This window comes from Coregonus lavaretus (assembly GCF_964263955.1).
Source record: "Coregonus lavaretus genome assembly, chromosome: 5".
Lineage (NCBI taxonomy): Eukaryota > Metazoa > Chordata > Actinopteri > Salmoniformes > Salmonidae > Coregonus > Coregonus lavaretus.
This window is the reverse complement of record NC_139992.1, coordinates 12,769,949-12,797,613: the sequence shown is the minus strand read 5'-3', so window position 1 is coordinate 12,797,613 and position 27,665 is coordinate 12,769,949. Positions and strand designations below refer to the sequence as shown.

The 27,665-nt window shown below is 43.9% G+C and overlaps 1 protein-coding gene across 1 annotated transcript in view; it reads left to right on the top strand.

Annotated features, from left to right (window-relative positions):
* The window catches only part of LOC311128996 (protein disulfide-isomerase A5-like), a 54,703-nt gene that overhangs the window by 15,299 nt on the left and 11,739 nt on the right, over positions 1-27,665 (top strand). The window contains exons 4-15 of the mRNA XM_084161229.1: positions 5,216-5,299; positions 5,483-5,528; positions 8,336-8,428; positions 10,102-10,162; positions 11,205-11,272; positions 13,592-13,683; positions 15,602-15,673; positions 17,756-17,892; positions 20,398-20,468; positions 24,038-24,201; positions 24,353-24,483; positions 26,511-26,581. Coding sequence (XP_084017355.1) covers positions 5,216-5,299; positions 5,483-5,528; positions 8,336-8,428; positions 10,102-10,162; positions 11,205-11,272; positions 13,592-13,683; positions 15,602-15,673; positions 17,756-17,892; positions 20,398-20,468; positions 24,038-24,201; positions 24,353-24,483; positions 26,511-26,581 — 1,090 coding nt within the window. The remainder of the gene's footprint in view (positions 1-5,215; positions 5,300-5,482; positions 5,529-8,335; positions 8,429-10,101; positions 10,163-11,204; positions 11,273-13,591; positions 13,684-15,601; positions 15,674-17,755; positions 17,893-20,397; positions 20,469-24,037; positions 24,202-24,352; positions 24,484-26,510; positions 26,582-27,665) is intronic.

The following is a 27,665-nucleotide window of genomic DNA, read 5'->3' as shown; positions in this document are numbered from 1 at the left end:
AGCTGCCTTGTAAGAGCAGAGTGAGACAGGCCTGGACTAAATAATCTATAGCAGCTATTGAAGCCTAGGACAGCTGCATGACGTTGTGTCATATCTATTTATATCCATGCCATCTCCATCTCTGCACTGCACTTCTAATCGGTGTTGTCTCGGCTTGGCATATCCTCCTGAAGTCACAGCGGAGGTTGGAGAAGAGACGCTCATTAAAATAGGTCATGGGCATCGTGTAGGAAGACATGCTTTCCTGACCCTGTTTCCCTGAAGCCCCTGCAATAGATCTGTCAGGTCTGGGCAGATGAACCATTTGAAACTCATTCTCTGGAAGTGTTCATACTGGGAGGATCCACCACACTCCCAAGACACACACTAGAATAATTGTTTTCCTTAAACATTTCTTCCTTCACGTTTCCCCGCGTGATCCGACTTCTCCTCTAGTTGTCTTTCTGCCATTTTATGTCCCTGTTGTTTTTTATACCTCTCAACCTCAACCTCGAGCTCTTCGTTGCTCCAGAGAAAATGCTTCAAACAGAAAACTACAAAGGAATCAAGATCACCCCTCTGACACCTACCACTCAAAGCATCCCTCAAAATGTCTTTCTAGCCTTTCCAAGATGGAAGATGGACGGGAAAGAAAAAGTGTCTCAAAACAATGGAGCCTGGTCAGCAGTTTTATATAGACCTTCGTCCAAACAAGAGATTTGCTGTGAGATTTTCTTTATTTTCATGGCAGTAAATCTGTCAACCCTCTCTTTCTACAGCTTCTTCCTTATAACTGAGGCTGTTCTAATGGTTGACTTTGCCACCTGTAGCGCAGACTGTATCACCTTGACCTAGGAGAAGAATCCCTGCATACTGTATCACCTTGACCTAGGAGAAGAATCCCTGCATACTGTATCACCTTGACCTAGGAGAAGAATCCCTGCATACTGTATCACCTTGACCTAGGAGAAGAATCCCTGCATACTGTATCACCTTGACCTAGGAGAAGAATCCCTGCATACTGTATCACCTTGACCTAGGAGAAGAATCCCTGCCGCTGCTCTCTGCATATCCGTCTCTCCCTTTCTCCCGACTCATTTCAACCATTATTCCACTCTCATTCCACTCTCGTTTTAAAAATAAATTCTGTCAAAATAAATACTGAAAGGTGTGGAAGTTCCTGAAGGTTCTACAGTACTGTACATACCTGTGCCAGTGACCCTACAGAGGACCTGATACGAAAGGGTTCATGGCTGCTGTTACTGTTCAGACAGCCTCTCTCTAGCAGAGAGGTTTCCCCACCGTCTCAAGTTCTCCCATGGACCAGCTCCAAAACATAGCTTAGCCGAGTGCTGTTGGACATGGAGAAAGACATCCTCACGGGTGTCGTTGGAAGAATGGTTGCCCCTGCCAACAGAGAGGAATGTGAGCCCAGGTTGACACATACTCACCAGATGACAGGACCTGAGAGATGTCCAACAGTGAGGATGCCAGAGGAACTGGGCAAGAGACAGTGCCAGTCCAGGCATGGATGCTAGACTGCATACGGTGCTGAGTAAACTAGGAGATTTGTAACTTTTATTATTTTTGTAATGTGCTCATTAATCTCTGACTGCTTGGTTGACCATCAGACTAAATGCTAGCCTGAAGCCTCTTCCCAGCGGGCAAGCTGGTTGAAAACAGGTTGTAATGACGCCATTTCAACCAGCGTTGCCTGCTGGGTAACAAGGCATCCCGGCCGGCCAAACCCTCACCTAACCCGGACGACGCTGAGCCAATTGTGCACCGCCTCATGGGTCTCCCGGTCGCGGCCGGCTGCGACACAGCCTGGGATCGAACCCGGGTCTGTAATGACGCCTCTATCACTGCGATGCAGTGCCTACTGTTACTGCGATGCAGTGGCTTAGACTGCTGCTCCCTTCGGGAGGCCACCTTTTGTTAACACCTCATAACTTCCTGCCGCTCTCCCTCTTCTCAGTTCCTCCTCTAAACACCCTGTGTGTTCCCTCTTCCAACTCAAATTGCCTATTTACTATTTTCAATGTCGTTTTTTAATCAACTACCTTGCCATTTTACACTTTTCTGGGTTGTTTTGAATTAACAATCAACTACAGCAGAGTACATTTCTTTCAGTTTACTTCCTTTTGAGTTATAAGGGTGTAAAGCCTTATTTGAATATTTCTTAATGTGTCACAGTATGGTGGTTTGCAATGTGATATCCAATCTCTGTTGGAAGCCAACGTAATGGAAGATAACCAGCACTTTTACATCACTCACAACTTGCAGTACAAAACAGTACATGAAGACTACCTACAGTATGTTAACTGGAACAACTACAGTGGCTTGCGAAAGTATTCACCCCCGTTGGCATTTCTCCTATTTTGTTGCCTTACAACCTGGAATTAAAATGGATTTTGGGGGGGTTTATATCATTTGATTTACACAACATGCCTACCACTTTAAAGATGCAAAATATTTTTTATTGTGAAACAAACTAGAAATAAGACAACAAAACAGAACTTGAGCGTGCATAACTATTCACCCCCCCAAAGTCGATACTTTGTAGAGCCACCTTTTGCAGCAATTACAGCTGCAAGTCTCTTGGGGTATGTTTCTATAAGCTTGGCACATCTAGCCACTGGGTGTTTTGCCCATTCTTCAAGGCAAAACTGCTCCAGTTCCTTCAAGTTGGATGGGTTCCGCTGGTGTACAGCAATCTTTAAGTCATACCACAGATTCTCAATTGGATTGAGGTCTGGGCTTTGACTAGGCCATTCCAAGACATTTTAATGTTTCCCCTTAAACCACTTGAGTGTTGCTTTAGCAGTATGCTTAGGGTCATTGTCCTTTTGGAAGATGAACCTCCGTCCCAGCTGTGTACGGTGTGTGTGTGTGTGAGCATGCATACATTTCTATAAAGATAGTAGTGGAAAAAATACAGTACTTAAAGACTACCTTCACCGCTGGAACAACTACTGTGTCTCACTAACAGTTGCTATAAATCCAACCATTTACAGATTGGATTAGTATTAAAAAATGTATGTTTCTTATCTTTGTAGCAAAGAAAACACAGATATTGAAACAAACAATTTAAAAAATCAATCTGCAACAGAGGCCCCTCCCACATCTGGGGATAACTTCATAGGCCAGCAGCATACCACCCTGCATCCCACTGCTGACTTACCTCCGAAGCTAAGCAGGGTTGTTCCTGGTCGGCCCTTGGATGGGAGACCAGATGCTGCTGGAAGTGGTGTTGGAGGGCCAGTAGGAGGCACTCTTTCCTCTGGTCTAAAAATAATTATCACACTGCCCCAGGCAGTGATTGGGGACATTGCCCTGTGTAGGGTGCTGTCTTTTGGATGGGACGTTAAACGGGTGTCCTGACTCTCTGTGGTCACCAAAGATCACATGGCACTTATCGTAACAGTAGGGGTGTTAACCCCGGTGTCCTGTCTAAATTCCCAATCTGGCCCTCATACCATCAAGGCCACCTAATCATCCCCAGCTTCCAATTGGCTCATTCATCCCCCCTCCTCTCCCCTGTAACTATTCGCCAGGTCGTTGCTGTAAATGAGAATGTGTTCTCAGTCAACTGACCTGGTAAAATAAGGGTTAAATTCAAAAAGTTAAAGAAAATACAGAAGTGAGGCTGAATGTGTTTTTCACATACACTGTAGTCTAATCAACCCCCTCTCTACACTGTAGTCTAATCAACCCCCTCTCTACACTGTAGTCTAATCAACCCCCTCTCTACACTGCAGTCTAATCAACCCCCTCTCTACACTGTAGTCTAATCAACCCCATCTCTACACTGCAGTCTAATCAACCCCCTCTCTACACTGTAGTCTAATCAACCCCCTCTCTACACTGTAGTCTAATCAACCCCCTCTCTACACTGTAGTCTAATCAACCCCCTCTCTACACTGTAGTCTAATCAACCCCCTCTCTACACTGTAGTCTAATCAACCCCCTCTCTACACTGTAGTCTAATCAACCCCATCTCTACACTGTAGTCTAATCAACCCCCTCTACACTGCAGTCTAATCAACCCCCTCTCTACACTGCAGTCTAATCAACCCCCTCTCTACACTGCAGTCTAATCAACCCCCTCTCTACACTGTAGTCTAATCAACCCCCTCTCTACACTGCAGTCTAATCAACCCCCTCTCTACACTGTAGTCTAATCAACCCCCTCTCTACACTGCAGTCTAATCAACCCCCTCTACACTGCAGTCTAATCAACCCCCTCTCTACACTGCAGTCTAATCAACCCCATCTCTACAGATGAGTGTGTGTTCTTCACATACACTGTAGTCTAATCAACCCCCTCTCTACAGATGAGTGTGTCTGTACTGTACACAGCAGTCTAATCAACCCCCTCTCTACAGATTAGTGTGTGTCTGTACTGTACACAGCAGTCTAATCAACCCCCTCTCTACAGATGAGTGTGTCTGTACTGTACACCGCAGTCTAATCAACCCCCTCTCTACAGATTAGTGTGTCTGTACTGTACACCGCAGTCTAATCAACCCCCTCTCTACAGATGAGTGTGTCTGTACTGTACACAGCAGTCTAATCAACCCCCTCTCTACAGATGAGTGTGTCTGTACTGTACACTGCAGTCTAATCAACCCCCTCTCTACAGATGAGTGTGTCTGTACTGTACACTGCAGTCTAATCAACCCCCTCTCTACAGATGAGTGTGTCTGTACTGTACACTGCAGTCTAATCAACCCCCTCTCTACAGATGAGTGTGTCTGTACTGTACACAGCAGTCTAATCAACCCCCTCTCTACAGATTAGTGTGTCTGTACTGTACACAGCAGTCTAATCAACCCCCTCTCTACAGATTAGTGTGTGTCTGTACTGTACACCGCAGTCTAATCAACCCCATCTCTACAGGTTAGTGCGTGTTCTTCACATACACTGTAGTCTAATCAACCCCTCTCTACAGATTAGTGTGTCTGTACTGTACACTGCAGTCTAATCAACCCCCTCTCTACAGATTAGTGTGTGTCTGTATACGAGTGCGTTTGTTACGAGAATTATTTTTAATCACAGACAGGGTCTCACTCCATATCAAGTGACAGTATTAATGTCTCTGTGCAGAAATCTTATTAACATGACTTGATGCAGTGAATATTAATTCCACAGTGGCTTTTCAACCTCCGTTAATGTTTTTGACGTTAACATTTGTTTCTCTCTTTCTCTCTTTCTCTCTCTCTCTCTCTCTCAGGGATTCGGAGGGTCGTAAACTGTGTAAGAAAGTGAAGGTAGATCCCAGCTCTAAAAGTGGTGGCGCAGATCTCCTGCATTATAAGTGAGTATCTCAATTGTAACATGTACCTCATTGTTTTACTGTATGTGGCTTAGAAGTGTTGACACCTGTCAGAAAATAATGACATGTACGAATGTTCTCTAGGAAGTCATGCAAGGCCATGATAAACAAAAAGTAACCTACTACTTCTCTTTACTGATTGAACAATGTGCTTGTCTCTTGCAGAGATGGGACGTTCCATACAGAGTACAACAGACCTGCTACATACAAGGTCATTACTGACTCACTTATTCTCCCTCAGTAATAATAATAATAATAATAATAATAATAATAATATGCCATTTAGCAGACGCTTTTATCCAAAGCGACTTACAGTCATGTCCCCCAAGGTCTCAATCAACAGTAATTATTTCAGTGACATCTGCTTTTCCTTGTTTGTGTTGGTCAACAATACAGTAATTGATATGAAAATGATGCAATTATTCGAGTGACATCTTTGTTTCCTGGTTAAATGAATGGGAGTTAATTGTCTCTTACTATCTCTGTTTCTGTATATCACCATGGTTCTCTTCCTACATGATGATGCCAATTGGACGGACATGTGGTTAGTCAAGACTTGATAATCCAATGGGTTTATGAGTGCTTTATAATCAGAGCGCTGGCATGAGAGTGGCTGGAGTAATGGAGTGTTCTGCTCTGGAGTAGATCTGATGTCTCTCTGGCCTGGCTGGTCCAGCCCATTGGCAGGGGATGAGCCTGTGAGCACATCAATACTGATGGACTTTAAGAAAGCTTTCTTGTCATCATAATGTAAAGAGTCTCCTCCTTCCAAACTCAACATTACTGGTCATTTATCAGTCTGGCTACAGGTCTTGTATTAATGGTACTGTCTGCACAATTAGGTCTGACCTAACATGGCTTTGATAGACCTCTGTAAGTATGTTAATATTAGCCTAGTTGGTAATAAGGTAAAACGTGTAATAATCTCACTAAGGTATTTACACTGCTCAAAAAAATAAAGGGAACACTAAAATAACACATCCTAGATCTGAATGAATGAAATAATCTTATTAAATACTTTTTTGTTTACATAGTTGAATGTGCTGACAACAAAATCACACAAAAATGATCAATGGAAATCAAATTTATCAACCCATGGAGGTCTGGATTTGGAGTCACCCTCAAAATTAAAGTGGAGAACCACACTACAGGCTGATCCAACTTTGATGTAATGTCCTTAAAACAAGTCAAAATGAGGCTCAGTAGTGTGTGTGGCCTCCACGTGCCTGTATGACCTCCCTACAACGCCTGGGCATGCTCCTGATGAGGTGGCGGATGGTCTCCTGAGGGATCTCCTCCCAGACCTGGACTAAAGCATCCGCCAACTCCTGGACAGTCTGTGGTGCAACGTGGCGTTGGTGGATGGAGCGAGACATGATGTCCCAGATGTGCTCAATTGGATTCAGGTCTGGGGAACGGGCGGGCCAGTCCATAGCATCAATGCCTTCCTCTTGCAGGAACTGCTGACACACTCCAGCCACATGAGGTCTAGCATTGTCTTGCATTAGGAGGAACCCAGGGCCAACCGCACCAGCATATGGTCTCACAAGGGGTCTGAGGATCTCATCTCGGTACCTAATGGCAGTCAGGCTACCTCTGGCGAGCACGTGGAGGGCTGTGCGGCCCCCCAAAGAAATGCCACCCCACACCATGACTGACCCACCGCCAAACCGGTCATGCTGGAGGATGTTGCAGGCAGCAGAACGTTCTCCACGGCGTCTCCAGACTCTGTCACGTCTGTCACATGTGCTCAGTGTGAACCTGCTTTCATCTGTGAAGAGCACAGGGCGCCAGTGGCGAATTTGCCAATCTTGGTGTTCTCTGGCAAATGCCAAACGTCCTGCACGGTGTTGGGCTGTAAGCACAACCCCCACCTGTGGACGTCGGGCCCTCATAGCACCCTCATGGAGTCTGTTTCTGACCGTTTGAGCAGACACATGCATTTGTGGCCTGCTGGAGGTCATTTTGCAGGACTCTGGCAGTGCTCCTCCTTGCACAAAGGCGGCGGTAGCAGTCCTGCTGCTGGGTTGTTGCCCTCCTACGCCCTCCTCCACGTCTCCTGATGTACTGGCCTGTCTCCTGGTAGCGCCTCCATGCTCTGGACACTACGCTGACAGACACAGCAAACCTTCTTGCCACAGCTCGCATTGATGTGCCATCCTGGATGAGCTGCACTACCTGAGCCACTTGTGTGGGTTGTAGACTCCGTCTCATGCTACCACTAGAGTGAAAGCACCGCCAGCATTCAAAAGTGACCAAAACATCAGCCAGGAAGCATAGGAACTGAGAAGTGGTCTGTGGACACCACCTGCAAAACCAGTCCTTTATTGGGGGTGTCTTGCTAATTGCCTATAATTTCCACCTGTTGTCTATTCCATTTGCACAACAGCATGTGAAATGTATTGGCAATCAGTGTTGCTTCCTAAGTGGACAGTTTGATTTCACAGAAGTGTGATTGACTTGGAGTTACATTGTGTTGTTTAAGTGTTCCCTTTATTTTTTTTGAACAGTGTATATAAGTCATATTCTTCAGAATCAAGGGATGCATTTCATTAATTGAAATGGAGAAAACCATTGAAATGATAAGAAGTTAGTTTATGTCTGAGCAGAACAGAAAGGGAGCAGTGTTTTAGTTAGGGGTGACTGTTTCCCGTCCTACCGTCTGTTGTCTTTTAAAGGCATACGGCTCTTCATGTCTGCCTGGAAGGCTTATCAAACTCATTATGAACAGTTCACGTGGGGAAATTGCTTACATGGTTACTTTGCATTGGATGGCTGAATGGGAGAAGACTGAGATGGAAGTTTATACCATCAGCAATCTGTTAGACTAGAACCTTCTCTCCTATTTTAAATTACAACTGGGGATTTTTTATGATGTGGAATTATGTCTGTGTTTAGCACTATTATGTCTAGAATCTAGAGGGTGAACATCACTTTTTGTTGTTACAGAATGATAATGAATGTTTTGACTCTCCCTCTGTCTTGAGTCTCACTCTCTTCTTCTCTCCTGCCCTCCAGTCCATGGTGGCGTTTTTAAAAGACCCTACGGGAGCCCCCCTCTGGGAGGAGAACCCAGAAGCTAAAGATGTTGTTCATGTAGAAACTGAGAAAGTAAGTACAGAAATAACATGTTGTCTTACAACAAAGTGCATCTGTATTATGTGCGTTTCCTGGCACAATGTTGACTTCCTTTCAGTTTATAACAACCGTTCATAACAACCCACTGACAAATGCCCTAACTTCTCATCAAAGGATAGAGTGGACTCCTGCTACTAAGTTTGATCACCTTGATACATTCCAAGCTGACAACACATGTCAACCTAAAAAAGACAACAAAAAGCAATAGACTGGCCAGGGGATCATCAGAAAGCTGAAAAGCTCTACAGTTCACGTCAGTTGAGTTCAAACACAGTCTACTAAGGGAGAGTTGGTCTGACTGCAGTCAGCACTCTCAGACACAGCTTTCCAACAGCGAGGCCGACATGCCGCCAGAACCCAGCTCTGCACACAAATGACACACACACATCCACACACACCTTTGAACAGTGTTTTGATCAGCTAACATTCCGTTTTATCCTATATTTTTTACTCGTCTAATTCATGGCGTATCATGCCTGGGGGGTGTTGAGTGGTGTAGACGTGCAACAGCTTCTGCTGAATGAGACTTTCAGGAAGTGAGGCAGGTGATGAGGAGTGAAGGATGAATAAAGCATTAGGTGAAGAGAAGAGCCCACCCTCTGAGTGCAAATTGGTCTCTCTCCATCAAAAGGCATCTTCAAAAACATGTCTACTTCTGATGATGTAGTGATGAGCACGTTTGACAGCAACTAACTGTTGTCTTGAAGTTACTCTCATGATGACTCTGGTCACTTAGGTACAGGTACTTAAAGGAAAATACCACTCAATCTATCTTTTGGTATACGTTTCATTAGTTCACTGTTGATACAGTCCCAAAATGTTTTGCATGTCAGAAATCAAGTTTTCAAGATATAGAACTTTCAAAATACAGAAAGTGTCACAGTATAATGCGTTTTGCATCGTTATATCAACAGTGGACTAATGAAACAAATACCAAAAGAGAGTTTTTGATTGGCGTTTTCCTTTAAGTGATACATATGAAGAGCCAAAGAGAGATGGACAGAAGAGAGATGGACAGAAGAGAGATGGACAGTGTACCTCAGTGTTGTCCACCCACTGCTCCTAATATATATGTTGATTAGTCAGCCTTCACAACTCTCCTTTGGGAGGAGTAAAGGATCCCTTTCAAAGCACATGGAGGAGGAGGTCAGAGGTCAGAGACCTTGGAAGAGGATGTGAGGAATTGAGGAATCAAGGACGGGAAGAATCGGGGAGAATCTCAATTGCATACTCCTCTCTCCTCGCCTCCTCAAACCCCATTGGTGGAGAAGGTCAGAGAGGATGGACCTCTGAAATGCATGAGGGGGAGTGAACAAGTGTAAACATTTGGAGAAGGATAGAGAATCAGAACGCAGCCCTTGGGAGAATCTCAATTGCATATACTCCTCGCGTCCTCTCTCCACCTCCTTCTCAATAGCCATTGGATTGGTTCAAGTATTCCTCACACCAGTCCATTCCTTTTAAATCCATGAGGGGGAGTGTACAAGTGCACACTTCAGGAGTAGGGTAGAGAATCCAAGGTTTTGACAGCTTGTACACTTTTCAGGCAGAGCTATTGTGCAACAACCTACTGAGTTTTCTCACTTCATTCTACAGTAGATCTCCTTTTTCCTCACAGGTCTTCTCTCTTCTCCTTTCTCTTTAAGGACTTCAGGAAGCTTGTAAAGAGGGAGGAGAGGCCAATCCTCATGATGTTCTACGCCCCATGTGAGGAGTCACACACACACACACACAGACTCCTAATATAATTTGTTTACCTCTTGATAAGAACTCCTACCGAAGCAATTTAGAGAAGTCGGGATAAGAGTAAATAGCTTCTATTGGTAGATCATCTTTAATGACTTGCATAGAATATACAGCACGTCATCAGAAGACTCTTTGAAGATGGGAAATGAAACTTAGGGTGCATCCCAAATGGTACCCTATGCCCTGCATAGTGCACTACTTTTGACCAGAGTCCTATGGGTCCTGGTCAAAAGTACTCTGCCATTCTGGCTTCTCATTGATTTATCCTATTCCCCTTACTACCAGACTCTGCCATTCTGGCTTCTCATTGATTTATCCTATTCCCTTATTACCAGACTCTGCCATTCTGGCTTCTCATTGATTTATCATATTCCCCTTACTACTAGACTCTGCCATTCTGGCTTCTCATTGATTTATCCTATTCCCTTATTACCAGACTCTGCCATTCTGGCTTCTCATTGATTTATCCTATTCCCTTATTACCAGACTCTGCCATTCTGGCTTCTCATTGATTTATCCTATTCCCCTTACTACCAGACTCTGCCATACTGGCTTCTCATTGATTTTGATAATCAGGTATTTATTGAATAAAATAATTCATGAAATGTGCAACCACGTTCCTCCGGCCAAGTTGGAAGCTCTAGATAGTTTTCTTTTTACGTTAAACTTTACAATTTATATCCAGCCTTTTCATTAAAATGCATGGTTTTTATAGCATTTCGCTGGAGAGGATTAATACTTCACGATGGGCCATTTCTAGTTGTATAACGGAAAAGCACTGTGTCCTTGGAATGAATGGTCATGTTGCAGTAGTTTGTTTTTTCAATCGTTATTGGTTGTATAATCTAGATACATCATGCACTACAAAGTTCTATTCATATTCTATTGGTCCCTTGATAGAATGATAAAACAATGGAAATCTTCTTGTTTAGTATGTTGATTGAGAGCGACTGAGTGATGAGTCGGTGTGCTTCTGTAACGTCTCATGTTCTTCCTGTTACAGGGTGTGGTGTCTGCAAGAGGATGCAGCCCGTATTTCAACAGGCAGCTACAGAGACCAAGGGTCAATTTGTAAGTAAAATCTTCTCACATTGTCATTGCATAAAATCCTAACACTCTGTCGCCTGCTTTGTCTCTAAGTGTGCTTTTGGGTTAGTTGTCTAGTGGTTAAGTCCCAAAACATTCCCATTCTCAGTTCAAATCTGTTCATCAGGTCAAATTAATAATCCTATTAAATTGCTTGCCGTGCTAGATCATACGATATACCCAGTCCATCCCTCTCCTTGATATAAATGTATTATGAATGCACTGAAGATCTAATTTAACCATGATCACTTAATAGTTCAAGTTGCGCTATGCGGAAATCGCTCCGCCATTTCCTGGTTGCTAAAACTCTAATAGTTCGCCTAATTTCAGTTTATGTGACAAAATAGGCTAGTATAGTGTAGAGAATCATTGTACCATCTAAACCGATGTGAAATATATTTTCCATAACCAAGAATATTGTTGTTTCAGCTGTTTGAAGCTGGTGTACAAAACCGAAAGTAAAAGACGCAAAAACAAAACTGAATAACGGGAAGCATAGAAATAGCGCACATAGAACAAATCTAGCGCGTCTTTGACTTGCTTTCAAGTAGAATGATAGATCTATAACTCATATTTCTATGTGAATTTTGGTCGGGTCACCCAAAAAGTTACATATTGCCACTTTAGTATCCCCACAGCCACAATTATGGGATCATCTCCCTGCAGTTGAAGTCTCCAGTCTCTGTATGGGTTATATACCAGTTTAGACTGCAGATCATTTGTGTTTGTTGCCTGGTTTCCTCTCCCTACCTCCACCACAAACACATACACTGAAAACAAAATACAAATAGTACAATGGAAGTCTTAAAGCAGCAATCTGCGGTTTGAAGAATAACCAAGGTCAACCCCACCAATGATTTGGTAAAAAGCTGAGGGATGGGGCTAGAGAAATGTAACCACTCTCCAATTTGCAGCCAGAGCTATGGATGCAAGGACTGACCATCCATGATATCAAGATTATAGTTTAACCATGTTTTGAGGCTATACAGTGTTTGTTTACATTTACATTGTTTACAAACAGAGGAGTTAAAACAAGCTTATATGTTGGGTTCTGATGGGGTACGACAGTTGAAGTAAGCTCAAGTTATTTTATTCAATAATTGGTTTAATTGTTTTTAAAGTCTAAAAATGAATGTAGCAACTGCAACAGATTGCCCCTTTTTAAAAACAGGTTACAGATGAGATTTCAACGCTAGATGGAGTTTGGTTAAAGTAAAACACCTCTAGCTCAACAACAAGAAAGTAGACTAGAGAGTCAACCAATGATCAATATCACACAGGAGAAACCCTCATGTGACCACCTAGGAAAACAAAGACAGCGTGTTCATAACAAACACTCATCTTCAAGCACAGAAGAGGCATAGTATAGTAGAGACACTCTGAGGGAAGAAAATAAACCCGGCTACCGCTTAGAAACACACCTACTGTAGCTGCATCTTTCTGTTAGGGAAAACAATGGAATTGCTCCATGTGTGTTTGCCTCATATGGAGCAGCATGGAAAGGAATGGGACCTCATTTAAGGTGTTTTTGTTTGCATCCCAAATGCCACCCTATTCCCTATCCACCCTATTCCTTATCCACCCTATTCCCTATATTCCCTTTTTTAGTAGTGCACTATATAGGGAATAGGGTGTAATTTGGGACACATCCTTTGTCTGATTTCAGCTAGGCTGGCTGATGACTGAATAAATAAGCCTCTCGTTTAGAGATTTGCATAATGGGTCCATTTAGCTCTCTTGTACACACATTTGGAGTGTTCTGTTTTGGCTCTGCAAGGTGTGTGTGTGGTGTGTATGAGGACCTGATAGCAGAAGGAAGTAATAGATTTGGGAGCATAAGCGACAGTCAGCCAAGTCATCCAACACATTTTCCACCGTATCGTCACAGGTGAAGGAAGAGGAGGAGATTTTTCTCAAAGTTTATTTAAGTCTTCAAAAAATAATAAGAGCGTACAAATCAAGTCGACACCAAAGTCATGAAACATTCACATTATGAAGGTAGGGAACCTCACAGATTGAAATTGATTTGACAGATGCTTTGAGCTTTTTGAATTGCCCTTTGAAAAGCCAACCAAGATAGATAGAACAAATTACTATGCAAAGTTCATTGTCCCCTTCGTCATACATCCTGTTTTCATGTCTCGTTCTGTTTACATGGTTTCCCCTCATTTGAGTCTCCTTTGAGTCATTCATCTTCATTTAGTGGAGCTTTTTTTGGTGCTTCTCTAATGAACTAACCTGTTGTGATGTGATGCTTTCAAATAAATTCTGTGTGCGTGTGCTCTCTGTGTGTCTGGTCTCTAGGTGTTGGCTGGGATGAACGTGCACCCAGCCGAGTTTGACGGCCTCAAGCAGGAGTACAATGTCAAAGGCTACCCCACCTTCTGTTACTTTGAGTGAGTCTCATCTCGCTCATCCGTCTTACTTTAAGCTACACACACACACACACACAACTCACAATATCGTACTTTTTGGAGAAATGTCCTCAGGTCTGATGAAACAAAAATAGAACTGTTTGGCCATAATGACCATCGTTATGTTTGGAGGAAAAAGCAACATCTCAAGACATCAGTCAGGAAGTTAAAACTTGGTCGCAAATGGGTCTTCCAAATGGACAATGACCCCAAGCTTACTTCCAAAGTTGTGGCAAAATGGCTTAAGGACAACAAAGTCAAGGTATTGGAGTGGCCATCACAAAGCCCTGACCTCAATTCTATAGAACATTTGTGGGCAGAACTGAAAAAGCGTGTGCGAGCAAGGAGGCCTATAAACCTGACTCAGTTACACCAGCTCTGTCAGGAGGAATGGGCCGAAATTCACCCAACTTATGTTCCCAGATCCCTACAGATCAGTGACGGTTACAAAAGACCATGATCTGCAGGTATTAGGTTCAGCTGGGGCAGCTAGTGCTAGTCCTACTGCTCACCACCGCCACCGATTCGTTTCAGTCTCGGGACACATGCAGGAGATCAGGGAAGATGAAGTTAGTACATGAGGATCTGTTTCCGTCTGGGAAGACCCCCCCAAGATATGTTATTTTACAAGATGTGCTCTAATTATTGGTTGGCTACATTTTAGGAAGAGGAAACCTAGGCATGTTAATATATTGTTTTTAGCTTTTTTTCACAACATTTCCTTTGTTTCCTTTCCACTTTCCGCAACAGTGACTCAGCTCTCTCTGATGTACTGTAAATCTCTGATGTACTGTATTTGTCTGATGTACTGTAAATCTCTGATGTACTGTATATATTTCTGAGGAAACTGTTTATCCTATGTGGGACGGCTTGTAGCCTAGTGGTTAGAGAGGCAAGCCAGCGACCAGAGGGTTGCCAGTTCGAATCCCTTGTCCGACGGGAAAAACCTGTCGGGAAGTGAGCTGGCAATCGAAGGGTTGCTGGTATCAAGTCCTAGATGCCATTGCCTACCGTTGTGCCCCCCCACAACAACAGCTCCCCGGACCTCTCCAAAAAAAGCTGTGTATATGTGTCTTTCGTAGGGATTGAGATAAAAGCGGAAGTCAAATTTCGGTTGGACCTTTTGTGCAATTGACCAATAAAGTGATCTGAATCTTAATAAAATGCACTTTCATAGAGATCACCTCTTTCAGTGTTGTCAAAAGTAGGTTCCATTGGGGCCTCCCGAGTGGTGCAGCGGTCTAAGTTCGATCCCAGGCAGTGTCGCAGCCGACCGCGACCGGGAGACCCATGAGGCAGCGCCCAATTGGCCCAGCGTCGTCCTGGTTAGGGGAGGGTTTGTCCTTGTCCCATCGCGCTCTAGCGACTCCTTGTGGCGGGCCGGGTGCATGCACGCTGACTTCAGTCGCCAGATGTACAGTGTTTCCTCTGACACATTGGTGCGGCTGGCTTCCGGGTTAAGCGAGCAGTGTGTCAAGAAGCAGTGCGGCTTGGCAGGGTCGTGTTTCGGAGGACACATGGCTCCTGACCTTCGTACGGGAGTTGCAGCGAAGGGACAAGACTGTAACTACCAATTTGGATATCACGAAAAAGGGGTAAAAAGTACAACAAAATAAAAATAAAACAAGTCGGTTACAGTAGGTTCCATAGTTCTTAGAATCAGAACTCCGAATGTTGTGCAACACACGACATGGATTAGTGGGTTTTCTAGATATAGTAATTCCTCTGGGTCATTCTGTAGATGTTTTATAGCTTTCTCTGTCGCTCTCTCCCTCGTGCTCTCCCCCTCTCTACCCCTCCCTCTCTATTTATTTCTCTCTCTGTTCTGTTTCTCTCTCTGTTCTGTTTCTCTCTGTCTGTTCTGTTTCTCTCTCTCTGTTCTGTTTCTCTCTGTCTTTAGGAAAGGGAAGTTCCTGCACCACTATGAAAACTACGGAGGTACAGCCAAGGACATCGCTGACTGGATGAAGAAGTGAGCGTTTAACCATTTCCTTCCTGCCTTCCTTCTGACTCTATCACTTTCCCCTTGTAAAATAGAGTCAGGAGCTTTTCCTGACCACTGGTTTGGGACCTGATGGCGGAAAAGCTCTGTGGCCTATTCATGTTCCTGTTGGGCTCAGTTGGTGTTAGCAAGGCCAAGGCAAGGCCATTGCCACTGCCACATGCATATACAAAAAATGTGTACTGTAGTGTAACCCGCTTTAGATAAACGTGTCATATTACTCCTGCGTGGAGAGTGCGTCAAAATCCCCCGGGGTGCTCACCCCTTAATGTCCCCATTCACTCTACTCCCGGTTGGCTCTCTCACACTCATTCAACTGTTCACCATGCTCTAGTCTATTGAAAGTGCACAGAACAGATTTCACAGCTATTGCAGGAAACACAGAGAGAGAGGAAACATTGTTATATGGGAACAGGAACAGTGCCTCTAAGGTCGGAGAACACAGACCGTTTGAGTCTCGAGTGGCTCTCGCAGATGCTTCAAGGCATGACTGCTTTCCTCTCTGTGGAGTGTACTAACCACTTCGGAGACAATCCCACGGTATAGACCCATAACACGTACACAAACTCACACACACACACACACACTCGCACAAACACGCACACACACACACACACACCAAGCATCTGTTCGAAGTGGTCCTGACTCAGACGCTTTCTCCAGGGCCCTGTCCAGTCCGACCCGCTAGGAGACCCGGTAGGAGACCCGCTAGGAGACCTGTAGTACTAATAGTTAATGATTAGGGAGGTAACGATTCACCGATATGCATCGGTCCCGATTCAAACGTTATGTCTGCATCGGTCCGCAGACCCCAAACCGATCCAAATGTAGCATGCATCAGTCAGAAAATCGATTCAAATGTTACGAATCTGCGATTAACTTTTTTTGTTGCTCATATTGCTTTCTTTCTACCTTCCAAAAATACCTCTAATCTTTTGTCAACTGATGCGTCCTTTCGTTCAGTGTTGAACTAAGCATGTAACTGTGTTGACAGTCATTGAACTACAAGTAATTTTGCATGCCAAACAACTCCAGGGAATATCAATAGCCTAGTCAAACTGCGCACTGTGCCCAGCTTCGCTCGCTGATCTTGCACATCTGTGCGGCACCTTCAGCATTCAAATGCTAAATTGCCGATATTAAGCTTTATTAGTTGTGTGACAACGTATGTAATTTGCTAGGCTATTGCTATCTACAATATGTGCTGTTGAAAATGTGTGTTTTACCTAAATAAAAGTAAGCTACTGGAGACAGCTCTCATCTGGCTATAGGCTACAGGCTACCTGCTGAACGGGGCTTAAAATAGATTCTATTTTGATTGTTCCGGTTCACCATCAGCAATAGTTTTGGTAGTTTTGCTTTAAACAATCAGTGTATATGGTCATTTTTTGTATATACAGGGTAAAGTCGATCATTTCATAACAAGGATAGCCATCATTTTGCGAGGCGCACTACATGGCCAAAGCGGGAAGAGAAAAGCTCACTAAAAATGTCCAAACGGTCAAATTATTCGATTTTGAGATGGGGGTGAAATCCACATTCGTGCTATATCTATTAATTGGCTATGTCATAGCTAATTTGTACACAATAAATATAAAGCTATATATACATTGGCAATGTCACAGTAAATATTAATACATTACTAGCTCAAACACTTAATCTGCAAAAATGATAAGTTAATTAGTGGGTGATGGTGATTTCAGAACCATAGTGGGCGGACAGAAAAACAGGCTACACTGGATGGTGTGTGTGTGTGTGTGTGTGTGTGTGTGTGTGTGTGTGTGTGTGGGGCTCTACTTGGTCTTGGCAGTGCTAGGGAGGGCTCTGTCATACGGGTGTGACCACTACAGGCCAGATGTAGCTGATGTGAGGTGGAGTATGAGCTATAGCTAGGTCTGCCTCCATAACAGACATGCTTTAACTCACTTCTCTGCTCTTTTAAATGTCTCTCCTCCCTTCTCTCTCTCTCTCCCCCTTTCCCTTATAGCTTTCCCCCTCTCACTTTCACTCCCACCCCACCCCCCTCTCACCTGTCTCTCTCTCCCCCTCCAGTCCCCAGCCCCCCCAGCCGAAGGCCCCAGAGGTCCAATGGTCGGAGACTGACTCCCCCGTCTTCCACCTGACTGATGACTCCTTCGATGGGTTCCTGGAGGAACACCCGTCTGCCCTGGTCATGTTCTATGCCCCGTGTAAGTAACACACACAAATACACACAATGAGTAGCCTATCATATACACACACACTCTCTCACACACTCAGGGGAACAGGCTATGATGACATCATAAGGCTACTTATGCAATAGATTGCTATTGTTACAAAGACATTATAAAAGTGCCACAGTTAAAATCTTTAGTTGGTTCGATTTCCATTTCAAAACCGTTCTCAGCTTCTTCCAAAATGAATGTGATCTCTGTGAGGGAAATGTCAGGGGGATGTTTTGACAGAGTTGAAAAGTAGTGCTGCTGTCAAAACGCACTGTATCACTTCAAAAGCATGCAAATGCATGCACATATCGAAACGCATTTTGGAATGCAACATTACATGCACTGTTACACTCTGAATCTGTATGAAGACACACCTCCCGTGTCACCCTCCCTGGGACCCACCTGTAGTAAATAAAGGGCCATGGCTCACTGGGGGTAAAAGTCCCATTATAAGGCTCCTTGTTCCAACCCATGAGGCTGCTAGACCAACCCACCCTCGCCACATGGTGCCCTGCCTCTCACAATGGGCAGCCTTGCTGACACTCTTCACTGGGCACTGCTGTGGCCACTCACTGAGACGCCCAAGCCAAGAGCAGTCAGCTGATATAAGCATATCAGGCATTTCAGCAGCTTGTACACATTCACACACACACACAAGCCCTCCCTAGCACTGCCAAGACCAAATGAAGACACACACACACTGCAGTTTCTTAATGGGCCACCTGTCATTGTGGGAGTAATGGCCTCATGGTCAAGAGCATCAGCTTTTATTTTTGTCCAGCTCTTACCGAGATGGTTCCTATCCTATGTCTGCTGCTCCCTCCCTCCCTCCACACTGTGGCTGGTTCAGTTGTCTGTGTGCAGCTGTAGATGCAGTATGTATAGACCCCAAATTAATGTCTGTGAATGGCTGAGGTAAACAAAAGGATCTGGCATATTACCCAGCATCCTCTAGTCTATTCAGACCGGTGATAGAGAGGAGATGCGGCCAGCCGCACACTGAAGCAGCCTTATTTTAATACCCACGAAGCCCTTGTCTCTCCAACTCTCCAACAGAAATAAACACACACACTCCCCTGCTGTGAATCAGCAACATTACATCTAGCTTAACTCCCCTGCTGTGAATCAGCAACATTACATCTAGCTTAACTCCCCTGCTGTGAATCAGCAACATTACATCTAGCTTAACTCCCCTGCTGTGAATCAGCAACATTACATCTAGCTTAACTCCCCTGCTGTGAATCAGCAACATTACATCTAGCTTAACTCCCCTGCTGTGAATCAGCAACATTACATCTAGCTTAACTCCCCTGCTGTGAATCAGCAACATTACATCTAGCTTAACTCCCCTGCTGTGAATCAGCAACATTACATCTAGCTTAACTCCCCTGCTGTGAATCAGCAACATTACATCTAGCTTAACTCCCCTGCTGTGAATCAGCAACATTACATCTAGCTTAACTCCTTCCCCAGACACTAAATGAAGGTGATGGCACCAGTAGAGAGGAGATGATGCAGAGGATAGAATAATATACTATTTTATTCCTCTGTCTCCCTCTTTTACACTCCTCTTTTTACAAAAGATTTCTACAAAATATAAAAATGAATACATATTTTGAGTGCAGCAGTGTGTTGTATTAATTTAGAATATATTACAGATGTTGCTGATTAAGGACAGTATTCACAGCTGTTTTTGAATATGGCGGTGTGCCAACTAAAGATCTTGCAGTTGCATCCAACCATGCACAACAATGTGGTATAAGAGGGATACACATACACTCTGCTCTTCAAAGAGCATCGACTACTCTTTACAACAAAACATCTAGTGGATGCTTGGTACAAATATTGAGTTCAGTCTGATAGTTGTTTAAAAATAAGATGCATTGCTGCAGAGCTCATACATTTTTAAGTTAAACACAGCATTTATTCATGACGCTGGAATTCGGTGTCACAGCCCTGTTGGCAAGCAAGTCAAGCTTACACGCACACACACAGTCCACCCAGCTAGTTCTTCCACTGTATGGGAACACTAGTCCTCTCGCCCTCTCACGTCCCCAGCCCTGCTATGTCACTGTGGTCTCTGTTAAACTGTCTTCTCTCCTGTCACACTGGCTACAGGTTGCGCAACGCAATACTAGGAAGGTGTTCTTAAAGTATTGTACACTCAGTGTACATTTTTATATAGTAAAACTGCCAGTGTTAAGTTGAAAACCATTGGGGGGAACCGAGAAGAATTCCCTGCAGTTTATTTTAATGTTACTTGGATGAGACACTACTGAGAATGTAATGTTGTGAATGGCTTGATTCATTCAATTGAGGCACTTGGTTGGTTCTATTAAGGCCATTTACTTATAATGTGATTATGGGTAAGTATGGTGAGAATCCCTAACACTAGCGTTAGCTCATCGTAGCTCGGCTTGTCATGTCTGTTTATGTTCGTTAAGTCATCGTCGCTCGGCAAGTCAGGTCTGTTTGTGTATTCACCTGCAGGGTGTGGCCATTGTAAGAAGATGAAGCCAGAGTATGATGAAGCTGCTGAATACCTCAACAAAGACAAAAATGTAAGTACAATGATGGTGTATGTAACAGGGTGCTTTTGATGCGTGAATGTGTTTGCATGCAACAGAGTGCTTGTGTTATTTCTGTGTGTTTTAAATATATGTGCATACTTATGTTGAAGCTTTGCAACACCACGCTGTGAAACGAATTTATTCCAAACCCAGCTGTGAGGAATGTACTGTCTGAACATCAGAACATAAACCCCACTTGGCCTTGTACTTGGCTGGTGCAGTCGGACACACTGGACTCACTGGCTGCCAGAGCTCCTTATGTGTTTCTGATTAGCAGGGTGTGTCTGTCCTCTCCACTATGGTAATGCTGCACTCCCCAGCCCTGAGCCAGAGCCCAGAGCCAATAAAAATCACCAGAGATTGCCTCATGATTGGAGCAATTATCTCATCCCTCCCTGTGCCGTCCCCGTGCAGCGGCCTTCCTGGAGATCTGCAGCTTGGATCCGCTCTGTTCTCCTGTCCTCCCCCCCTTCCCTTCCTCCTCCCCTCCTCTCCTCTCCTCAGCTCCCTGCCCAGACCCAGTGCTTGGAGGTCAATGGGAAGAGCTCCCACATTACCTAATGCGGATGTGCTGCCTGAGGCCTTACTACTTACACCCTGAGCCCAGGAGACCCCTGAAGTCATATATTTTTCTCCTTCTACTTGTGACTTCTTTATATAGAAGTACATAGAAATGAAAAGGTGTATTTTTCAGTGTTTTTATTCGGCCTGTATTGAAATACCTCGTTATAGAGAGGGGTCAACTGGGGTTTTGGAATTTGGCAGCTATATGAGTAAGTGTTTTTTTTATTTTACCTCTAAAATAATCTTCCAAAAGTGTTTAGAACTTGTTTTTTTAAATCTCTCCTGAAAGTTATTTAGAAGCTGTTGTTTTGTTTGGTGCACTGTAAACTTTGGGGACACACTCTTTACACGCCATTTCTCCCGGTGGGCGGTGCTATATGTCAGTGGGTGTGGGTTTCAAAGTGCAAGTACTGTTCGATGCGCGTCCACGTTCAACCGAAAACCCTCCGCCTGGGACCTCATTCATAAATTAAGCTATAGTGGATTTATACTTTCTAGTTTACAATTGCACTTTTATATTTGTAGATAATTTACCTTATTTGAGCTAACGTTAGCTACTGTAGCTACCAATTGGCTGGAACAGTTTTCCCAAACATGAACAATGTGTCAAGTTTTGCTTGCTAGCCAACCAACAACGTAAATGCCGCTATCAAGCCAATCTACTAACCTCGCCTGAATGAAATACAGTGGGGAGAACAAGTATTTGATACACTGCCGATTTTGCAGGTTTTCCTACTTACAAAGCATGTAGAGGTCTGTAATTTTTATCATAGGTACACTTCAACTGTGAGAGACGGAATCTAAAACAAAAATCCAGAAAATCACATTGTATGATTTTTAAGTAATTCATTTGCATTTTATTGCATGACATAAGTATTTGATCACCTACCAACCAGTAAGAATTCCGGCTCTCACAAACCTGTTAGTTTTTCTTTAAGAAGCCCTCCTGTTCTCCACTCATTACCTGTATTAACTGCACCTGTTTGAACTCGTTACCTGTATAAAAGACACCTGTCCACACACTCAATCAAACAGACTCCAACCTCTCCACAATGGCCAAGACCAGAGAGCTGTGTAAGGACTTCAGGGATAAAATTGTAGACCTGCACAAGGCTGGGATGGGCTACAGGACAATAGGCAAGCAGCTTGGTGAGAAGGCGGCAACTGTTGGTGCAAGTATTAGAAAATGGTTCAAGATGACGGTCAATCACCCTCGGTCTGGGGCTCCATGCAAGATCTCACCTCGTAGGGCATCGATGATAATGAGGAAGGTGAGGGATCAGCCCAGAACTACACAGCAGGACCTGGTCAATGACCTGAAGAAAGCTGGGACCACAGTCTCAAAGAAAACCATTAGTAACACACTACGCCGTCATGGATTAAAATCCTGCAGCGCACACAAGGTCCCCCTGCTCAAGCCAGCGCATGTCCAGGCCCGTCTGAAGTTTGCCAATGACCATCTGGATGATCCAGAGGAGGAATGGGAGAAGGTCATGTGGTCTGATGAGACAAAAATAGAGCTTTTTGGTCTAAACTCCACTCGCCGTGTTTGGAGGAAGAAGAAGGATGAGTACAACCCCAAGAACACCATCCCAACCGTGAAGCATGGAGGTGGAAACATCATTCTTTGGGGATGCTTTTCTGCAAAGGGGACAGGACGACTGCACCGTATTGAGGGGAGGATGGATGGGGCCATGTATCGCGAGATCTTGGCCAACAACCTCCTTCCCTCAGTAAGAGCATTGAAGATGGGTCGTGGCTGGGTCTTCCAGCATGACAACGACCCGAAACACACAGCCAGGGCAACTAAGGAGTGGCTCCGTAAGAAGCATCTCAAGGTCCTGGAGTGGCCTAGCCAGTCTCCAGACCTGAACCCAATAGAACATCTTTGGAGGGAGCTGAAAGTCCGTATTGCCCAGCGACAGCCCCGAAACCTGAAGGATCTGGAGAAGGTCTGTATGGAGGAGTGGGCCAAAATCCCTGCTGCAGTGTGTGCAAACCTGGTCAAGACCTACAGGAAACGTATGAGCTCTGTAATTGCAAACAAAGGTTTCTGTACCAAATATTAAGTTCTGCTTTTCTGATGTATCAAATACTTATGTCATGCAATAAAATGCAAATGAATTACTTAAAAATCATACAATGTGATTTTCTCTCACAGTTGAAGTGTACCTATGATAAAAATTACAGACCTCTACATGCTTTGTAAGTAGGAAAACCTGCAAAATCGACAGTGTATCAAATACTTGTTCTCCCCACTGTATATTAAACTGATCATGACTAGATTTAATCTCGTTTCACTGCGATTGGTTAGTCAACATGCAATAATACCTGTCTACTGTCAATCCCTGAGATTAATTATTTTCATTGCAGGCTTCATTAAAAACTGTTAATCTGATCGATTTATTTATTTGTTAGAGGGCCTATACATGACGCTAACGTTACCATACTATCCTGGAGGCGTACTTACCCACCCAGTTACATTACTTTTGCGAGTATAATATCTCTCAACTTTAAACAATGTGAAATTTGAATACAAAATCATTTGATTAGCTTCTTTCTATTCTGCGGCTGTATGAAATGGCAAACATAACGCGAATTCAGCGATTCCATTTGTTTACTTCATCTTTGTGGCTCCCTGATGAAACGGTAACATCCATTACTTAGGTTTAGCCAACCGGTACTCTATGGCTTAGCGGTGTGTTCAATAGATTCCACGATCCGGACTGCTTGGCTCGTTCTCGTCACTGTGCACCCCTGTGCTCCCACTGACTTTTATAGCAGAACCACCCACCGGGCGAAATGCGGTGAAAAGAATGCGTCCCGTAAACTCTGTGTGCGCTTACCTTTCTATAGTGGTTTTGCTTTATTCTCACTGAACCCCTCAACTATCACTGGGCTGAGTTAGCCTTAAGGGTTGTGATCCAGTCAGAACTAGCTGATCTATGATGTGATGACGGTGTTGTATCCTGACCTGATTCTTCTTGTTGCTTTAGAGCCCTGGTGTTCTGGCAGCCGTGGACACCACCATACACAAGGCAGTGGGAGAGCGCTTCAAGATCTCTGGCTTCCCCACCGTCAAGTACTTTGAGAAGGGAGAGGAGAAGTTTACGCTACCCCACCTCAGGAATAAGGACAAGATCATAGAGTTTCTACAGAAGTGAGCCATGATCTTTAACTTTTTTCTGACTTTCTATAATCCAGGGTCAACATATCAGCACAGGATTAGTGTTATATGTAGATCAGTGGGCTTCAACTCAGGCAGTGGTGTGTATCATACCTCATCAACATGTCTGGTTGTGTTATACCAGCCCCCAGGCGCCCCCTCCCCCAGAGCAGTCCTGGGAAGACAAGCCGTCCAGCGTCAGCCATCTAGGAATGGAGGACTTCAGGGAAGCGCTGAAGAAGAAGAAGCATGCCCTCGTCATGTTTTACGCACCATGTAAGTGTAACCAGTGGGAATTGAACCTGGGTCTCTCGTTCGCCAACACAACGTCTCAACCATTAGACCAAGTGATCATCCTAAAGGTCTGAGGTTGATAGTTGGGCTGTCAGGTCTCAGGCTGATAGTTGGGCTGTCAGGTCTCAGGCTGGGCTACCTCATCATGAGTTCAGTTCCAAATCACCTCCAGTCACATCACCATTTAAGCACCCTGCCGGCCAGACAACAACAACAACACTGCTCAACTTGTTGACGTCCAATATAACTACATTTGATTTATGATTGATTGGCTTTTTACACCACCAATTTTTGATGACCTATGGGAACAAAAGGATTTAAGTCAGGTTTTACACCACCAATACATAAATCTAGCCTTTTCTCTGCCAAGATCTGCCATCATCTGGTTTAACTACACCTAAGCTGTGAAGGGACCGGAAAATGACAGAATGCCCAAAATAGACTTGTAGTGCTAGAGGGGGGAAAGTTGTAGATGGCATTGACAGGTCCATCACCCAATACAGCATCTCAATATCCTTTCACTGGGCATACACAGACACACACCCTTCCAGTTGATGCAGGACAGGTTCATGTGATGAACCGACTCACAAGCAGCCCTGAAGTCACTGTCTGATAAGAGCCTTCAAAGACTCTGCACATCACTGCACCTTCCGTCTTCCTCTTAGTTAACATGAAGCAAAACAACTCCTAAATGCCTTTAGTTTTTTTCCTTTACAAGGCAGAACAAGGCAATAACAACCTTCTCTTTTTCTTCCTCTGCTCAAAGGCTGAGTCCCAAATGGCAGCCAACAGGGAGGAAGGAGGGTTCCATTTGGGATGCAGGCAAAGTTGTCTAATCCTCTGTGTAACATCTGCTGATTAGGGGCTTTCAGAGATCAAACTAATCACTAACACGTGAAGACTCTCTAATCAAATGCCTTCAGATAATATGTTAACTGTTACCTAAAGGAGGTCTTCCGTCTGTCTTCTAAGTTCCAGCCTCCGCTTCGTCAGATCTTCTTCTGAACTAAACTGCCGCCTCTACACATATGTCAGGGAGGGTAACGTTACCTCCACCTATCCCCAGGAAATTCCAGCTAATTAACTTTTATGTTGCACTTCACGAAATGCTTGTTTGTATCGTACCTATTAAGCTAATTAGTGGGGAAACATTCTAATTTACAACACAAATGCTTAAGGGTGATTTCATTGAGTACCGAAAGCTATATTTGAATTGTCACTTTCAGGTGTGAAGTGTAGACTCAAAATAATTGGTATATTGGAGAGATAACGCACATACAGAGGATATACTATATTTCTGTCACCAATTACAGAAGAAGATTCAACAGATATCACATTCTTCTACTATGAAATGACAATTGGAAAATCGAAGTAGAACGCTTGCTGTGGCACCCTGTAGTTCTGTTCTTGAATGTCAATGATTACTGTACGTGAAAGGGACTGAGAATTACTGAGGAGGCTTTCACAAGAAAAGGAGAGGGTTTTCATGTGACAGTAATCATTTCTAGTCACTTTTCAGCAGAAACGTTAGCTAAGTGGACAGCTTGTCAGACAGACTGAACCAAACAGGAGGGCTGTGAATGGGTTGGTGGCACACACACACACCACTCCTCTCACCTGGTGTGTGTGTGTTCAGGGGGCCGGTGACAGATATGAATCTCCCGAGGAAAGCGCCAGGGAGGTTTCATTTATGACTCCAATAAAGGGATTTATACCTCCCTATAAAATACAAGTGCGCCATTACTAATGTGGGGTAATTCTGAAAGTGACATGCAGGGACAGGGAGTGTGTATGTGTTGCGTGCATTCTTGCATGTGTGTTTTTGTGCTTTTCAGTGTGTGTGAGAGATTAGACATTTTGTGTGTTTGAATTACAATTCCTCCTGTTATAATGTAATTGTGTGGTATTAATGTCAGTTGGGGTGAGCCAAAGGTCATATTCTAGTTGGGGTGAAATGCAGTTCACAACATTAAAGGTCAAGGTTATAATACTTCTCTGCTCCCTAACAGGGTGTCCCCACTGCAAGAACGCTGTCCCTCACTTCACCACTGCAGCAGATCTCTTTAAAGAGGATCGCAAGGTGAGCCTTCCTCCAGCCCTTTCATCAATCTCACATCTCTCTCTCTTTTCTCTTTCTCAATGTACTGATGATGATTTGCTCATTTGCACTCCAGTATCTCTATTTGCACATCATCTCTTGCACATCTATCATTCCAGTGTTAATACTAATTGTAATTATTTTGCACTATGGCCTATTTATTGCCTTACCTCCATAACTTGCTACATTTGCACACACTGTATATATATTTTCTATTTTCTGTTGTATTTTTGACTATGTTTTGTTTTACCCCATATGTAACTCTGTGTTGTTTTTATCGCATTGCTTTGCTTTAAAATGAGAACTTGTTCTCAACTTGCTTACCTGGTTAAATAAAGGTGAAATAAAAAACTTAAAAAATCATCTGACACTACTACTCATTTAGATGACCCTCTCAGACACTACTACTCATGTAGATGACTCCTTCCCTCTCCTTTTTCAACTCTAATACCCGCTTACTCCCTGACTCCCTAACTCCCTGACTCCCTGACTCACTCAGTCACTCTTTCCAGTGGTTAACAAGATCCTCCCTAGCTGTCTGACTCATCTCTGTTCTCACTCACACACACTCTCTAACTCAAACTCTGAACAACAGGGGAACGTGCTTTGCTGCACTCTCAGCATAGCATTGTTAATCATCATAACACTCTAAATGACCACAAACACAAAGAAGGTGAAGTGTTGTTGGTATAAATTACTTGAATACATCACACATAATGGTTGCGACACTCTTTCTTAATCTAGCAAAGCTCTTTGGTATTTGGCATGCATATCTTTCATTATTCATTTGGTTGGAATGTGGAAATCAATCTCTGATGCTAACAACATTAGAAACATTTACTAAATCACTGAATGCGTGAGGTAACTCCTTATTCTGGTCTTAATGGTGTACGTATTGATATATCAAGGGAATAGTTGTTGTTCTTGTTCAGAATCAGATCTGCATTGTGCATTCTCAGCCCAGAATGTGTCTGAATGGTGAATCTCTGCTGTGGATATGCACGCAGCCACGCAGCCTAGGTCCAAGAATTTGTGTCTTTATTCTAGACGCACGCAAAGGACCATC